The following is an 18965-nucleotide window of genomic DNA, read 5'->3' as shown; positions in this document are numbered from 1 at the left end:
AGCTGCCCCAAACAGAGGTGAATGAGAGCAACTTTCCTTGACAAGGCTCTTCCGGTTTGACCCCCTCCAGTATCACTCAGCGCACAGCCCCGCCCTCATCACCATGTGAGCCAGTGAAGGGGGGGAGCATTCTGTAGTGTCTTCTCATCCTGCTTTTCTGAGGGGCTTTATTCCCTCCCTTCCCTCAGGCATTCATATCCCCCAGGATGACATGCCACCCCAGAGAGGCTCTTCAGTCTCAGTGCATTGAGGATGCCATGGTGGTGATGGAAGATGTGTCGCTGATCCTGTCTGCAGACTACCTCAAAGAGATCTCTCGTGTCAAGCAGATCTGTGGCCGCAGCCTGTGATTTCTCTCCTTCGCCTTATATACCCTGCTTGGTTTCCTCAGGAAACGTGCTCCCACACGCACATGAAGTGATGTACATTTCTGTGAATGGACCTGGTTGTAGGGCAGTGAGGGTGGGGGGTTGGGATGGAAGTTGTTGCTGATGTGGGGACACTGTAGTTTGGACAGGGAATTGGATAGTTAATGGATCAGGTAATGTCACTGTTAGAAAGTGAAGTACCATTTATTTACATAGTTAATGTCTGTTCTAGGTAGCGCTGATTTAACAATCTAAAATTCGGGAAGTGGATCCCTCCTGCCACACGTTTACCCTCACTTCTACTCTCATGCCCATGGTATAACGCTCTTGTTCAGTTCTGTCAGCAGGACATTAGCCTCCTGGCTTGTTCTTCCTTGCGGGTCCTTGAACAGGATGCAGCAGCTGAGGGCCAGGTCCCACATGTTGCCCTTTGTTAACCAGCCTAGTGAGAAGCGCAAAGGTGCAATCGTTTTGCCAGCAGCAGAGGAGATGATTAGAGGGGGGTCAGGCTGGAAGGAACTTGTCTTTATTGGGTGTTGAAAAGGTTTTAGCATTTAGGGCTAGTGTGCTGGGGTCTTGTTTTAGAAGGTATGGGAGGGTTCAGCAATTGCCGGGGAAGTCAACTTGTGTTGAGGCCTGGGAGAGGTTAGCAATTGGGTATGGGGACTAATTTGGTTCAGGGCACCTGCCATGGGGTTTGGATTGCTCAGTATTTTTGTGTCCCCATCTCCTTTCCTTTCCATCTCTCTCCCCAGCTTTGCCACCTCCTCATCTCCCTGGTGATTTGAAAAATGATCCAATCTTAAAAGCATCAGTGGTACCTTGGACTAACAATGTTTTATTTCTTCTTGGACTGATGCTTTGTGCAGCAACCAGTGCCACCTTCCTCCCTCTTCTGATAAAATAATAAACAACCTTAAGGAGGGGACTGGGCTTCTTCATAGAAGGAAGGAAATTAGATGGGGCACCAAAATGAACTGAAAGTAAAGTTGAATCATTTTTAAGTAAATCAAGACTGATCATCTACTCTCTCAGCATTTTACAAAGTGAAGGATGGTTAGAAAAAAAAAAACCAATTACACTTTGTCTGTAAAGCACTTTGGGATCTTTAAATGACAGATGCTATCCTGGGTCTGTCTATGTATATATGTAGATATACAGATTATATATCACACATTCCATTCAGCACTAAGAGAAATGATGCACATCTCTATTTAGTATCTCTATATTGCAATGCCTTTTAATAAAGAGATCTTTTTAAAAATTATCTTTTTAGTACAGCAGGATTCAGTTAAAGATTTTTATTGCCACATCTTTCCCTTCACTGCCAGACACTGGATCATAAAACCAGACAGACAAGACTGCTGATTGTATGACTTTTACCCATCAGCGGCCACCTCCCTGTAATGACAGCAGCTGAGAATGGAGGGTTATAGTTTTCCATGGAAATAGTAATTTTAAATGAATTTAAAAATTGCTCCAATGTGTGCACCCTAGTGTATGTTTTCATATCTCAGATGTGCAGGAGTCTCATTTAATATACAGAGACTTGTTATTTTAAACGGACATTTGTCAACTAGATTTAGGATGGTATTCAGGTTGAGTAAAAAGAAGGGATTTGGCAAACTTAATGTAATAGAGTTTTCATGCAGGGAAAATGTGTTTCTCAAAAATGTCCCCCCTTTTCTCTAAATGATTCCCTTGTGATGCCTAACACAGCACAGCATTAGGTTAGTGGTATGAGAATAAAGTGAAAGTGACCATCTAGTTTTACTATTCACACTGCATGATGTGCACATAAATTAATAGCAACATGGAAAAGCAAATTAGACTGTAAATATTTTCCATGTTGATAATTTGAGCTGTTAGTGTTAATAACACAGATAAGGCATTTTCATTTATTACAACGTTTGTCTTGACAGCCTTCTTGTAACTTGTAGACTTAGGCCCTGATCCTGCAAACACTTATGCATGTGCCTAACTGTAGACATAATGATAAGTCCTCTTGCTTTCCAACCCTTGTTCCATTGAAAGCAATGGTAAAACTCCAATCTGTTCAATAGGACCAGGATCTTGCCTTTAACTGGAAGTTTATGTATACCTAACTAAACACTTCCAAACATACTGTCCCAGCAAGCACTGAGTCTCAGTTAAAACCTGACATGAATGCTGTAGGGAATGGGGGAGGATATATTTTTAATTTTGGTTGTTCCACAGTCCTAGTCAGGAGCTTTTAGAGGGGATATTTTCCAGGACACTACATGTATATGAGGAAAAGCTTCCTCTATTCCTTCGCACCTTCACTGTGCCCTACTCCTTCCTGCATCCAGGCAGAAACCCACTGTAGATTCCCTGAAGGACTCTTGGCCTCTGGTGTCATGGTGGACATGAAATGGCCATGTGACAAAGTGAGTAGAGCATTGGCCTGGGATTCATAGAATACAATATCAGGATTGGAAGGGATCTCAGCAGATCATCTAGTCCAATCCCCTGCTCAAAGCAGGACAAATCCCCAGACAGTTTTTTTTTCCCCTTTTACCCCAGTTCCCTTATTGGCTCTCTCAAGGATTGAACTCACAACCCTGAGTTTAGCAGGCCAATGCTCAGAAGACCTAGGTTCTATGCTCAGCTCTGTCACCAGTCTGCTGCTTGGGCATGTTGCATCACCGTTCTATGCCTCAGTTTCCCCAACTGTAAAATGTAGATAATGATGCTGACCCTCTTGGTAAGGTGCCTGGAGATCTATGGATGAAAAGTGCTACATAAGAGCGAGGTGGTGTTATTTTTAGTGCTGGCCCTTATGCCTGCCATTCTCATATTTTTGACTGAAAGTGGGGCAAAAGTTTGTGCAATGCTGACAACTTAAAATCGATGCTGGTTCTAACTATATTTTTCACCTAACTGTTGTGTGTTAATATTATGATATTGTATATTCAAGACTAACACATTGTGAGGTCCTGTCCACCAATTAAATTATTACAGTTAGAAGTTAGTTTTAACTGCCAATAAAGGAATAAATTGCAACACTGTGTACAAGCCCGAGCCTGTCTGGAGGTAGACAGGGGTAAGAAGAGGTTACAATTAAGGAGTTAGGTCCCAATTCTGCCCTTGGATTTACACAGGCAAACCTCAGCTGACTTCAGCGGGGTTCCACACACGCCTGAGGGTTCACCTGTTCAGAGCAACTTGCAGGATCGGGGTCTAATTTGGTAGTGATTCCATAGCTAAGGTTTCTAACTTTCCATTAAAAACATTCCTTTGGCTCTTCTATTTCCCATATTTAGTCTCCAGGCAGAAGTGAACCTTATCTACAATTAAATGATTGATTAAAAAGAAGGAAATTCCTACAATGAAAAGTCCAAGGTTAAGGCTGAGAATTTTAAACACAAAAAGGTCAGGACATTCTCAGTTTATATTTCAACACCACACTTACATCTGCCAGTTTCTACAGCTGCCCACCTCTCCTGGCATGGACCAGTGCCCCCTCCACATTACATTGCCATCCAGCCTCCAGGTATAGACATGAGATCTCTTCATACCACCACCCACACTTCACATATAAGCTGAAGAATCCTACATACTGCCATTCATCCTGCATCTATACGTGTCAGCATCATTTCCTTGCCATCCACTGTATACCCTCTAAATATCCCATCATCCCCCTCTTCTTTTGATAACTTTCACTGCTTTCTCAATTCTTATAAATATTAATGAAATCCCATCTGCTCTCCCTCTATGAAGTGGGTGATTTGAGTTTTCTTATGTAATAAAAACAGTAGCTATGCGTAAATGTAAGACAACTAAGGCTTGTGATAATAGTGTGTAGGATATGGTCTAGCCGTGGCCTGTATGCAAAGACTTAGATTAAGGTTAGCAGCCTGCTTTGGGAAGATGAGCCTCTGGTTCTTATCAGGAAAACAGGTTGCAAGAATCCAAGGGAGAGAAGGGAGATGAGTCAAAATTGGCACTGAAATCTTAATTGAATAGAATTTTTGCTTAAAATTTTCAGTCTTTACTTTGTGGTAAAGTTGTCTTCGCTGATTTTCTGTGTCTGCTATCACCCTAATTTTATTATTTATATAGTTTTCTTACCATAATAATGGAGCTTCCTTCCCCTGCAATCAACAGCTGGAGGTAAGGTAGATTGGTCATGGAATGGCTGCAGGATCTGAGTTCATGTTGGCAAATAACTGATGGCAAACAGTACACAGGACTAGGATTACCCTCTCCAGAGGCAATTACTTATATCACCAAGGGTGACCCTCTTTTTTGCATCCTACCCCCCAACTCTTCCTTCACTATCTCTTCCCACAAGACCAGTGTGACTGAAATCCATACACTTGCTACATAAGCACATCCCTCTGCTGTCAGCACAAGGAGAGGAAGGATGCCATGTTGCATTTATTCCCCTCTCCTTACCTGTATACATCCAAAGGCATTCTCTGCATTCTTGACAGTCCCGATGTCTCTCCTCTGCTAGGTATCACACCAGTCCCTGGCCTTCAAGGTTTGCCAGACATTGCTGATTTTTTTTAATGGATCTGTGTCAGCAGCCTTAGCTTTTTAAAAGATGATCATCCCATTTATTTCAAGAGCCACAATGCTACAGCATATGAGATATAATATACCAGAACAGTAGGATAGCATTTGTGCTTTCAGATCATAACAGTGAGCTTGGACATAGCATTGTGATGTGATGCAAACTACTGGCAGCTCTTTAGCTTCCCAGCTAAAGAGATGCAGCTGGGGTGTCACTCAACACTGCTCCTTAATCAGTAAGCGAAGTCATTGCTAAGCTACCTGAGGTGCAATGCATCGTTCCTGGTGGATTTAAACATGTTGCCTCCCACAGCATTCCCAACACTCACTTAGCAAGGGAACAGGAACTGAACAGTTTTCCTGGCCCCAGGAGCAGGAGGCAATAGCCTCAGATCACGGCTGTGGGATTTATCCTGTTGAAAAATATGCTTTGCAAATGCTTGTTAGGGACAGAATGAGCCTTGGGGCAGGTCAACACTAACTGGTGGAGGCATCGCAACTGATTCTTGTCCAACTCATTTTCCAACCATCTAGTTTCATGCGTGGCAGCACAGAGCGCCGGCCACCCCGCATTGTCCCCTGCTGTCCTGACCACTGGCACCTTGAAAGCCCGTGTCCCGCTACATTTGTTTGGAAGGAGACACTTGGTTTGAATTTCTGTAGGTGGAGGCAGCGGGCCAAGTCCTGCCTGTGGCTGCCCCCGTGCAAGCTCCTGTCGGTCCCTGGGGTCACCGCCATGGCGCTGAGAGCAGCAAACAGACTCCCCGTATGCGGCCGGCCCTGCCCGAGTCTAGCCACGCCGGGCCCTGCCCTATGAAGCCTGGGCCGCTTCCAGCCCGAGACACTGGGGCGAGCGAGGCCTGCAGCGCGCCCGGGCGTCGCGCACCTCGCGGCTTCAGGCCAAGGCTGCGGACGAGGCGCTGCGCGCGCCCGGACGGACGGACAGGGCCGCGCAGACTAGCGGGTGGGCGGGGCTGGACCCAGCAGGCCTCCGGCGCTCGGGAGAGAAGTCTCGCATCTCCCTTTAAATGCTGCAGCTGCCGGGCCCAGTCCCTCCCCCAACTGGGTTGCGCAATTCTGCCATGAGGGCGGGGGAGGCTGACACTGGGTTCCGCCCTGGCCCGCGCCTTTAAGAGACCAGTGTCACGTGACACTCCACCGCTCTTATCCCCTTCCCTCCCCCTTCCGCACGCACCTGTTTGCGTGAGGGGAAGGGCGAAAGGAAAAGGGAGGCTGTCGCGAGTCTTCGTCCCCAGCCCCGCGCACGCGCACTAAGGGGACGTGGAATCGTGTATTCAAAATGGCGGCGGCGATGGATGTGGACAGCCCGAGCGGCGGCAACAGCAGCGCCAGCAAGAAGCGCTTCGAAGTGAAGAAGGTCCGGTCTCGGGGCGCGCCACCCTAACTGCTGCGGGGCCGGGGAGCGGGGCGAACGGGCCCGTCACCCCGGGGCGAGGAGGGGGCGGGTTTTGTTCTTCTCAGGGGCCGTGTCTCCGGTTCCGCACTACTCGGGCGGGGGCGGGACGCTGGGTTTCTGGCGAAGTTTGGGGCCAATGGGTGAGGCGAGATCGCTGTACGTGGGGGCTGGAGGAGCCAATCAGCCGCGCTGTTGTTGCCGGGTGACCGCGGCGTGCGGGGAGGGGCGGGACTGTGTCGGGGAGGCGCCCACTCTCTTACAGGGGCCTGGGCGGTGGCAAGTGGGGACGGATGGGGCGGGGCGACGCTTCGGCTCAGCCACCTCTGTCAGGGCGATGCTGCCAGGCCCGGCCGGGGGGACACGGCTGCCTGGGGTCTGGTGTGACCCTGCCCCACCATGGAGCCACCCGTGACGGGGCCTCGCTGCCGCTGAATTTGGTGATGTCAGGACGAGGGAGCCCTCGCCTGGGTGGGTCTGCTGATTGGCTGATCCAGTCTAAGGGGTGGTGCAGGGGTCACCGGACAGCGCTCCTGCTCCTCTGTCAGTGGCCTTGGCTCCTCTTTCCCGCCCCCGGACTCTGCCTCGAAGCTGGCTGGGGCCCATCCAGGAGGAAGGACGTCTTGTCTCATTTCCTCCTGTCATTCAAACCCCAAAACGAAGGGTCAGGGAGCCAGAGGTGGGCTGGCAGCCCAGGAGCCGGCCCTGCGAGATGAGGCTTCTGCTGTCAACCCAGTGAGACGTTTGCCCATGGAGACCTCCACTAGGCAAAAGTGAAAAGGGTGATCAGGACCTCTCATAATCTCCCTTTGAGCACTTGAGTGACAGCAATAGTGGCTGCCCCATGCCAGTAGCATATGTGAGAGTTTCATTGTGGGTCAGACTGGCTCATGCTGAGTGAAGCTTGTCCTACATGCCCTCCTCCTGACTCCAGTCAGAGCTCCTAGTCACAGGCCTGTTGGTTACTCCAGCCTTGCCAGTGGGCATGGATACAACATCACCAGAACTGAAGACTGTCTAACTATAGCATAGTTGATTGGATCATCATCTTCCTTCCCCTGTAGCTATATTAGCTTTACTGACCTAACGGGTGTAAAATAAGCAATAACATCCTGACTTTTATCTCTAAGTTTAATAGCTGTGACTTGGATACGTCAGCTCTCCTGAGTTAGAAAGCTTTTACAAGCTTACATTGTTACTTCTCAGTTTAGAAAAACATTTTAATGGTAGCTGTGGTCAAAAATCTGGGCCTGCTGTTTTATGCAGCATGAAAACACTGAGAAGGGAAGGAAAGTATGTTGTACAAAGAGATATAAATGAGCAAGTAAGGAGAAATTTAGGACAAGTATCAGGAAACACTTCCTAATGGTGACATTTGTTGGTAGGATGGACTCTGAGGAAGTGCTGGAAACATCACTTGATTTGCTTATATACAGGAAAATATATACTGTGAACAGTCACTTACTGGAAAGGGAGCTAGACAATAATCTCTAGACTGATTATATTGCAGTAATATAAGTTAGAGTTGCTCCCCACAATGTCAGGTAAGCAAGTTCTGGTATCCTGTGTAATTACGAAGTGTCTTCTAATTTAATCTTTTTGGGGGGCAGAGAAGGGGATGGGATGCACTTTCTGTTATAATTATGTATCATTTGGCTAAGAGTTCCAATCCTGTGTTGATTTTTTTTTCCCAAATATTGTCACTTTAAATGCATAGCAGATCCTCTTCTTGTAGACTTTTGTGATCATGGAAGCCAGAGTCCCTTTTTTTTTTTTTTTTTTGGGGGGGGGGAGGACGACACTTCTTAAAAGGTGAGATTTGAAGGATTCTCAGTGCCCCTCGCCCCCCAAACCATGTATTCAGACACCCATATTGGATCCTCAGATGTGCCCTGCAGTCCTTTGTGCTAGCTCCCATTGTGTTTGAAATAAGGGACTTCAGTGTAGGGTGGCATGTAAACTGTCTAAAGTAATTGGTTCCGTTCCGCAGTGGTCACTTATTGGTAGGGCTACTGCCAATAGTGGTGGTGGTTATTTTGTGAAGGTCATCTGGATTGGACTTCCAGTAAGGTGCACACTTTCCGTCCATTCCACCAGTTCTAAGGATATGGCTCAGGGAGCAAAATACCCACCTGAATATGTGATTCAGGTCTCTTGAACAGAAATACGAACAGGTGCATTTGTCTTAGTAAAAATAAGGGACTTCTGTTTAAGAGTGACTGGCTTATGCAGGTAAATAAACCTCTTTCCTAATTAAGAGTCTGTTTTATATTTCTATTTCTTCTATAATAAATTCCTTTTGTTTCCTGGGTTGGCAGGAAGTGCTTGGGTCTTGGGGTGGATTCAGTAGTGTCTGATTACTCCCAAGCAACTTTACCTGTTCCAGAGTGGTGGTGGTGGGTTTTCAAGAATATCTCCTCAGCTGTCCTCTGAAGAGCTGGGATCTCAGGAATAGTGCAACAGGGAAGGAGGGCCAAGGAATCATCTGACAGATACTGTAAATTCAACAGAAAATGTGGTGTTCTTTCTCTTTGTAGTGGAATGCAGTAGCTCTCTGGGCCTGGGACATTGTGGTTGATAACTGTGCCATTTGCAGGAACCATATCATGGATCTGTGTAAGTAAATGGAGTGGGGGAAATTACAGGTGCTTTGGCTATTCAGACATGGCAGTTCCCTCACAGATGTGATGCACAGCCAAAATCACCTCTTAAAGTGAGATTCTTTTCAAAGCCTGAAATTGTAAGCCTGTGTTTTGGTAATGTCTGAAGGCTAGGATTCAATCTCTTACCTTCTTCACCACCACATTTCCCTTTCCCCCACTTTAAGAGGGACAAATTGAGGAATTGAATTGGTATCACACTGCTACACAGGAGCCAATGTTGGCTGGGCAGGGATTTGGAAAGAAGTGTGGCAAGGTGGAGTAATGATGAGGGGCCAAAGGAGAGGTGAGATTATTTGGGGGCAGGAATCATGCATAAACTGAACTAATTAGAAAACCCAAATTGACTATTGATTGTTTCATTAAACCAGTGAAGATTGTGACACACAATACTTCTACAATTACTGACACACCAAGAGTCCAATCAGACCACTAACTTCAGTTGATATCACTCCACAGAAGATAGCATTAGCTACCTAATGCTGGGTATTATAATCTGGAATTGTGTGGTGGCTTTCCAGAGGCACATTGTTTGGTTTGTCTATTCTATAACAAAACAATCCATCATAAATACTTGAACAATACAAACTTTACCCTTAAATGTCTGCTCTGCTTTATCTGGGACAATAAGCTTAATTTTACAAATAAACATCAAAACACTTACTCCATATAAAGGGTATTAAACTGGAGTTCAGTTTTGAAAATTTCGAAGTTGAAGTGTACATGCACGCACAGATCAGTCACTGATATCAATTCTGCGAAGAATTACAAAATGGGTACAAAAATAGATTCTCAAAATTGAGAGTGGTACCAGAGGCACAAAATCTAACTGCCCACCCTTGCCTTAGTATAGATGGACAAAGAAATATTTGGCATATTCTAGGTGAATGTATGAGAGCAATTTTCCGAGGCTGGTTTTGCTTTCTTCATTATCTTTAATCTCGTAATATAAAAAGTAGCCCCCTCCTTCCCCCAGGGAGAGAGAAATCACCCTGAGGTAGACACCTGCCATGTAAAATTTCAGCTTAAATAGTAGGGTTTGGCAAAGTTTATAGGCAACTGAAAATATAATAAGAAATGTCAGGCAATATGAATGGTATGTAGTATTACCAGCTTCCTCCTATAACGAATTTGCAATGTAATATACTAGCAAAAAAGACTAGTGCAGTCTTGGGCTGCATATATTGAGCTATTAAAGAAGCCTCTCTCTGTGCAGCTGTGATGACGGTGCACCTGCAATACTGTATTGGGTTTGGCCATCTCATAACCACAAATGTATATACAAACAGGATCGAGTCCAGAGAAGAGAGAGACAATGATTAAGGCATTGAAGGAATTAATTTGAGAAGACTAAAAACTAATTGTGAATAGCTTGACTATGTGATAACTAAGCCAGGAACATAACTGTCTACAAATATATTTGGAGGGTGTAAACATTAATGGAGGAAGGAAATATAGTAGAAAGGATTAGAACTAGAAGTGATCATAAGACACTGAGCAGAAGAATGAGGCTAAATACACCACTGCCTCGATATAACACCACTCGATAGAACACAAATTTGGATATAATGCAGTAAAGCAGTGCTCTGGGGGGTGGGGCTGTACACTCTGGTGAATCAAAGCAAGTTCAATATAACACAGTTTCACCTAAAACAGCGTTATATCGAGGTAGAGGTGTATTGAGAAAATCCAATAGAAATCTATAAAGTACTGGAATAGTCTTCCAAAGAGCATAGTGGAATCCCTTCCTGTGCCAAATTTAAAAAACTGGACTGGGGAAGCCCTAGAAAACTTTGTAGGAAACAGATCTGCACTAGCAGTAAGGTGATTAGTTGACTTGATTGTTTCTTCCATGTCTGACTTCTGATACAGTACAGTAGCTGAAGTCATGAATAGTTCTAGAGGTCAACTTTGCAGGGAGGAAAGAGAATGCCATGTAGTGTGTATTTTCACAATACTGTTGCTCAGAAAAAGCCACTTTTTTTTTTAAAGTCTCCTGGGTAGCCACACCTTAACACGTATTTATTTGGAGGCCCATTAATTAGCTGCAAATAAAGGAGAACTATGCCTTATTTTCTGTCAGCTACTATTAGGGAGAAAATTGAATCTTGGGTTACTTCTCTATCCATATTAAAATACTGAAGGCTGCCAAAATAGTGTGGAAAACAAAAGCAGGGCTCTTAATGGAGAAATGCTGAAATACATGTTTACTGTGGGATCCTGACCACTGTCCTAGTGGAAGACATTTGGGCTGCATTTTCAAATACTACAGATAGCTCATGCTTGTCCACAAGACTCCAGGTCTCTGCCACACCCCTTCTGCCTTCACTTCATATTCTCTGCCACTAGCAGAGAGACATGGTTAAGCACTCCCAGGTTATCTACTATAATCTCTGCTTTTATAGTTTAATTTGGGGCAGCAGCCAGCAAATATCTCCCCTGCTTTTTTTTTTTTTTTTTGGCGGGGAGTGGGGCAGAATTTTCAGGATTCATTCCCTGAATTAAGCCACCCATGGAGTGCCTTCTCTCCCTTTAACTCCATGTCTGTCCATGGTGGAGCGGAATACGTGGAGAAGCAGAAGGTCAAGAGGTGATCCAAGGATGCTGCCTTGGGAGCTAAAGAATGGGAGTATGTCTATGATTGCCTCCAGCCTGCCAACACTTGCCCTATTAGGGAAGGAGTTCAGTCTGGATGGCTAGTTTAAGGCCTTTCCATCCACCAACACCAGCTTGGGCTCCTCCAGAGAGGTCTCTTCAAGCGGTCTGCCCTCTTAAGTGTTTGGGACTCTGCAATATGGACCATACTTGCTGATCAACAGTTCTTCAGGAATAAGTCCAAAACTCCTTTCAACATCAGTCTCCCTCTAAAGGAAAAAGCGCCAGGATCCTACTTCCGTTTTTTAAAGTGAGTAATTTTGTTTGCCAAGGAATCTGATGTCCTGTTTGGCTCATCTTATTTCCAAGAGGAAGATCTGGACACTCAGGGAAGCTTTCCTATATGCTTCCTCTCCAATTCTAATACTGAATAATGCGAACCACCAGAGCTCAAAACATACACATCCCTACAGATTAACCTGAGCCAGAGCACCAGCTGAGACAGAACTTTGTAGATGACCATGATCACCTCAAAATGGCAAAAGTGTTCTAGATCCTCATCACCTTCCACAATTTCTGACTTCTCCTCAGGAGCAAAAAATCATAACCCCAAGCCAGAGAAGCAGGATAGATTCTTTCCCCTAGAAATATTTGAAATGGCAAAGAGGAAGAAAGAGGCCATCAAGATCAAGCCTGTAAAACAAGACAAACAGGCTAAAACCAAGGATAAATATCTCCTATTCAACACTAAGGAAGAGTTTGCCACAAATGACAACAAATAAAATAAATCTTTATACTGTGTTTGTGTCGATGGAACTATGGACTCGGGCTGGGGAGGGACACACAGAGCTATGATAGCTAATTTAGTGGGCAGGTGCCAACTTTGGTTTAAGTCCTGGACAAATGGATAACTATTCAAAGTAAATCCTTTGTGCCTCAGAATTATCAGGTGGAATATGTTGAGAGAGAAGCTTGATGGGTTATACCCAATACTATGGACATACCAAAACATTTTCTCCTTGCTTTCAAAGTCTAGGAAGGAGCAGAAGTTCTTTTAATCCTTCCCCTAGCAAAGGTAGCAGAGAAGGGATGACTCGTGTTCTGGGTCTAGGTATTACCTCTGGAATGTCTGAGGGAAGCTAGTACAGATCAAACAGTAAATATGACTAGAGCCATCTTACCTCCATACAAAAATAGGGTTAGGGCAAGAATCCTACTTCTCACAGCGTAGGTTCCAGTTGATTTTGGAGAGATGTGTGGGTGATTGTGCAATTCAGATGCTCTGTGGAGCATCAGACTCTTCCATATACCTTCACTTCATTTTTCAGGCTGGAGAAATCGGCATACACTTATCCTGAAGGTAATTTCTCACCTCCTATAACTATGGGTGATTGAGCTTTTTCTCTTGAGATGAAAGGTATTCAGAGATCTATTCAGTATCCATAGTAAGAAAAAGATCTTGTGGAATCTCAGCCATCTTAGAGCTTGAGAGACTAAACAGTTCCACTAAGAAGATAAAATTCAGGATGGATTCTGTCAGATTCCCCAACATAAGGAGATCTTATGGAGACTCTGCATCAACAGGCTATCTGGAATGGTCCCCAACCCCCAAGAAGTAGGTGCTTGGATATCAGCAAGTCTACATTATCCCTAGGTTGACTTATTAGTATCAAGCAGGAATGCAAAGGCAGGACTCTTCTGCATTAAGAAAGCAGGCCAGAGATTACTAAGAATGGACACTGGCTCATAGATGACTGAATAAAGTCTGTGGTTCCCCCTTCTGCTCCTAGGAAGAGTGACTTCGATTTAAAATATTGTTTTTTAAATGTGCCCCCCACCAAATTGGCCAAGGAAAGTTGTTGCAGCTGTCTCTGTTCCTGTCCTAGGATGTCCTCCTGCTTCCCAGTCCAAACTATATAAGACAATCTGGGCATTGAAATGACAAATTCCAAACCAGTGGGCCATTCTCCAAAGTAACAGAAGCTCTGTAAGCTACCTGAACGCCTTCCACCTTCTTGAGCTACTAAAGAATTTGGACACAGTTCCGTTGGTGTCAAGATTGAAAGGTCAGCGACAAGACACCAGGTGTTTGGTTCTTCTGAATTTCTCATGAGATGGCCTAGATTTTGAACCTAAGGCTTTCCACAGTCACATCTTTTCATGAAAGATGTGGCCAAGGTCTGTGCTACATGAAGAAGTTTGCAGAAGTACTGATCGTTACAAACCAAATACCTTGAACAAGGGGGAGAGGGCAGTCCTAGATAGAGAATCTTGAATAGCAGATCTTTCTCTTAACTAAGTCTTTCCTCACAATTTTGATACAATAACTAATAATAATGATAAAAACCCTTCAAAAATCAAACAGACTTTGGTATGACCAAATTAGAAATATTTATCTTTACAATTTGGCAAGCAGGCACATTTCACTGGCAGATGATATAGGTACTCCTACACAGTCTTCTCCCCCACGCCTCCTGCCCCAAAAAATCTAAGAAAGTGGACAGAAAAAACTGTCTTCACTAATAAAGACTGACCCTCTCTCTCTTCCCCCCCCCCCCCATTTGGAAAAAATCTTACTTAAACCCAGTGATTTCCGACACTTTGTTTCTTTGTAATAAGTCCAACAAAACAACAAACTTGGGTATTTTTCCACATTTACTATAGTAAAGAGGACTGTTTGATGTTAGAAGTAGAAAGGGTCCCGCTTCTGAATGTGTTTAATCTTTTTCTACAGGTATAGAATGTCAAGCTAACCAGGCGTCGGCTACCTCTGAAGAGTGTACAGTCGCATGGGGTGTCTGCAATGTAAGGCAAACTGCTTTCACTAACCAGCTATTACAAAAAAATTAGGTCCCCTCTTTTCTATTACTCGAAATCAGAATAGACAAAGTCAACTAATCCATTAAGACAGTCTCCTAGTTATTTACTAGGAAAGAATTTTCAAACCCTGGATGCTTACTGGGACATTGAGAGATGACTAGAAGAAGGGAAGAGGAAAATGGAAAAATGAGGGATGGGAATGTGTACAAGACAGGTTGGGGAGAAGAGAATACAGAAAAGGAAGAGGTGAAGGATAGAGATACCTCTGTACCTTGTTGCTTGGCAATATTGTAGGAATTTAATTTTGAGATGTGAGTATCTCTGAATATTCAAGGGACAGGCTCATAGCTGGGAGTTGTCCCACCATCAGAAAACAAAGTGTTACTTGGATGCCCGCACATCGATTTCTCTTGATGTGCAAGCCTATGTGAAGAGTCAGTTTTTGTTGACCAAAAGGTTTGTTTCTATATTGAAAAGTGAGACCCAAATTGTTGGATCTAGTTAATTTTAGATTTTCCCATTTTGCTGAGGCATCACTGTCCTTCAGATAGGGTACCAGCCATGTGTCTAGATTCAAGCATGCAAATCAGCATTTCCCCACCACCTCATGTCCTGGCAAGGGCATACTGTGTATGTATGCAAGCATGCATTGCATGTCCGAGGACTGGTTTTGCCTGCAGAACAGTTCTGTCCAGCCCCCAAACATGCATGAAGGATGCATTTTTGTAGAACAAAATGGCATCCTGCACACAGCGTGACGACGTGTGAGGTCACAACACATGCAGGATGCCATTTTGCCTGGAGGTGTGGCACTGTTTGCCTGACTAAAAGTGTCATGGCATGCCACTGTATCCAGGGTAATAGTTAAAGGATTGCATGAAGAAACGACTCTTGCCAGACTTGGACTTGGCTCCATTACAAAAACTACTATGTGGTGGAGCCATGTTACAACAAGATAGTGCCTCAAGAAGGCTAAAAGCAAAGCTGTATCTGTCTACAGAGGCGAGATCAAATGATGGCTTTTAAGCACGTTGAGGAACTTGAGTATTGGAACTGGGATTTCCAACATAAGCCTTTAATCATACAGACAAATGGGACGCTAATTTTTAAGGAGCTGTATGGGGAAAGCAGGACAGTGTCTGCAGCAAATATGTAATAGAGCTTTCTCTCTGGCCTCCCAAAGTCACTTGTACTCAAACCGCATTTGGTTCAGAGTACTTGCAGAACTCTTCCTTCAACCTGTAACTTCATCATTCCTGCCCTTCAGGATGTCCTCTGATTCTTCATATATTTGTCCACTATGAAATTCCTCTTCTTCGCTCCATAGACATGTCTCTAACAGCCTCTGCTCTGCTAGTACTGACAGCTTCTGAACCGTCCTCTCCTCCTTTGTCAGAAATCAATCATTTGCCGTGGCATCAACTGTGAAACAGCCTCTCTGCTACTACTTCATAGATATTTCCCTTCCTTTTCTAAACAGATCAAAACCATCCTCTTCCTTGCCATTTATCAGTGAGCTCAGTCAGGTCCCCACATCTTTGTTTACAAACACTGTGTACCTTTTTTATAGTGACACTTTCATTGCTTTAATTTCTCTGTATTAAGAGATTCATGAACAGCGCCTTATGAAACTATGTAACTTGGACCTTCCCTTTCAGCATGCTTTCCACTTTCACTGCATCTCTCGTTGGCTTAAGACTCGCCAGGTGTGTCCGCTGGACAACAGAGAATGGGAGTTCCAAAAGTAGGTATCCTATGCCTTTCCCAACATGGAACATGTTATGGCAATCCATTGGCTCTCATGATGAGTGCTAGGCATTGTTAATCTCTGCTAGATCTTGCTAATAGAGTACCCATGTGTCTTTCTCATTTCTGGGTCTGGGAGCATACTCTGTTCCTATTGGGAGGAGTTTTCTGTGGCACTGTACAGCGATCTTTGCTAACAGAGTTGATGGGCTCTGAAGGGTGTCCAGATAGTCCTGGTGTAAGTGAAAGCAGTTATAAATTGGAGCTCTACATCAACATTTTCTCTAGAGAGCATAGAGAAGTGAAATTCACTGATAGCAGAGCCCCACATGAGTGACTTGGGTTCAGAAACTAACCTGGGTTAAATCCATTGCTCCAAAACCTGGGTATTGCGTTTGTCAAGATGCCAAAAATTGCATCAGGTCACTCTGACCTTGCATTGCTGAGTTTTGTTTTAAAACCCTATTAAGGTTACAGATGAAGAAAACTAACTTAGCTGTCTTGGCTTGGTGGATGTTTGCTTGCAGTGCAGAACCACCAAGTAAATGAGCCAGACTGATAGCCTTGCCTAAAGACCCATCATCAGAATAGCCAGAGAAGCTGCTGATTAGGATTGAGGGGCATTGACCTATTTATGTGGGGGGTACAGATTGGGTTTGAGATGAAGTAAGCTGAAAATGGTAACAAGAAGCTTACTTAGCACCTGCCCCACTCTGTGCCTGGTTTAACTGAATCCTTTATCCATTAACCACTTACTTTGCTAGCTACAGATTCACACTGATTTTTTTAAAAAGAGCATTCTCTTTAAACTGAGTCCTGACTTCTAAAGCAGGAGTGTTAAAATTTCTCAGTCCCATATTTGGGCATTAATTGGCACTCAGTTGTGTAAATGGCTGCTTCTGTGACAACTTCAGTACCAAAGTGCAGGATCTGAACATCTTAAGGCAGCCATAATTGAAAGCTGGACCCATGGGGCAGCTGTTCTGTTTGGCTAGTGACTAAGATGCCTAGGTACCAGTATGAGACATGAACTGGCTTACATTTTACACACGCCTAGTAATGTATAAGGGGTAGTGACATGCTCCAGCCTCTCTACACTAAGGACAGACCTGAGAAGTGGAGTTTGGGCAGACGATTAGGATGATAGGGTCACAAGTCCATGAAATGATGAGCTGTTTTGTCTCCCCCAGTTAATCACTAATGTCTGGAGATTTAAGGAAAAAGTTAAATAGGTACCTTTTGCTTTTTGCTATTTCTGCGGAGGTTGACATATATATTTGTATGTTGCATGTTAATTGGATTAAATGTTATCATGAGAGTAAAGCTGGTGCCAAAAAATCAACATTGGTATTCAATATAAAAATAACAAGCATGGTAACATAACAAATTTTGTATTTTCAGGTATGGGCACTAAAGAAAGATGGTCACCAAGTTTACCATTCTGTCACCAACATAATTGGCTCCTCTTGTTAGTGGGTCTGTTTTAGGAATTATGTAAATCAGTTATACATATGTCTTGTTTTTTGCTTTAATCTTAATGTTGCCATATTGTATACTCTTAAATAAAATATTGTTGGAACATCCCATCTGACTTTCTCTTGTATTCATGAATGATTGTGAATGGGGTGTGATCCTCTTCAAAGGGAAGTCAACTGGGCTTTTATTAGTCAATTTAGTGTTAGTGACAGTTCTGGGGACTACCATCCTGTGTTCCACAAGACAGAACCTCCCATGCAACCTGCCTTGTCAGTGTGCCTGATTTCTCACCAAGCAATTTAAAACCACATCTTTGCACCTACTAAATTCTATGAGAGGTCAATTGGAGCAGGACCTGGCCCTTAATTCTGAGCCAGCAGAGGGGTGTTAGTTGTGCTGATGGTATTTTTGAGATAGACACTTTTCTGCTAGAAGGCAGACCGTGAGATCACTTGCTCATTTCATACAAATGCTCTGTTGTCATCAGATGGAAATTACTTTCCATTGCTTCTGATATGGAACTCAGTTAGAACAGGTGACTTACAAGGAGAAAACCTCGTTAGCTGTTCCCAGTTCCTTGAACCCATTCAGTTTGGTGGTGGTGAGCTGGGTGGAGGTTCTCAAATGTTGCTAGTCATAAAATACTTCTAAATAAAAGGTGCAAATAAGGTCCCTGCCACAAGTAGCTCACATTCTAAATTGTTTTCAGACCCACAAATGGGGCAGTGAATGAGCAGATTAAAACTGAACGACCTTCACTTCTAGATTCCCAACTGAAATCAAGCCTGGGGTCGGATGACCAAAGTCATTATTGTCTGATCACTACCTAGTGGTCTATGTTAAACTTGGGCTGTCTAGTTCCCAGTTGACAGCCATCCATATAATCATCATAATGTGGCATCTGTATTTACAGTCTCAGCAGAAGGGCCAGGGACTCAAAGGACCATAGAGATAAAATCTTACCACAAAATATGGTCCTACCACATTAGAGTTAAGGCATATTGTGGTACTTCAGGAAAATTAACATTCCTATGCTGTACTAGATCTATATATGAATGACTTTGGTTTCCAGGGCTGTTGGCTTCATACCTTTCCCAAAGTACTAAATTCCCACCAAATCTCTTCTTTTAAATTGACATTTTTTAGTCTCTCAATGCCGCTTTAAAAAAATCCACTGCAGATCATTGGCTTCTCTCTGATTTCTCATTCTAGTATACTAAAATTGAACTATTGAGTCTCGGATAACAAGTAGCTTTGGAATGAGGTGTTAGTTTAGTAAGTGGAAGTAACCATGTGCTCAGTAGATCTATTCCACTTGTGCTACCTTGGGATCTCTACACACGCTCT

At 43.9% G+C, this 18965-nt stretch overlaps 2 protein-coding genes across 3 annotated transcripts in view; one reads left to right on the top strand and one right to left on the bottom strand.

The window, feature by feature from the left end:
• The window catches only part of SLC25A17 (solute carrier family 25 member 17), a 254591-nt gene that overhangs the window by 141784 nt on the left and 93842 nt on the right, over positions 1-18965 (bottom strand). The window lies entirely within an intron of this gene.
• RBX1 (ring-box 1) lies at positions 6084-17726 on the top strand. Its single transcript, XM_050917742.1, has 5 exons — positions 6084-6285; positions 8859-8937; positions 14311-14381; positions 16055-16140; positions 17544-17726. Exons 1-5 carry the CDS (start codon positions 6208-6210, stop codon positions 17554-17556), a joined length of 327 nt encoding a protein of 108 aa, XP_050773699.1. The 5' UTR covers positions 6084-6207; the 3' UTR covers positions 17557-17726.

The sequence above is a fragment of the Gopherus flavomarginatus genome, chromosome 1 (genome assembly GCF_025201925.1).
Source record: "Gopherus flavomarginatus isolate rGopFla2 chromosome 1, rGopFla2.mat.asm, whole genome shotgun sequence".
In the NCBI taxonomy this organism is placed as follows: Eukaryota; Metazoa; Chordata; order Testudines; family Testudinidae; genus Gopherus; species Gopherus flavomarginatus.
This window is presented reverse-complemented; position numbering and strand designations above follow the sequence as displayed.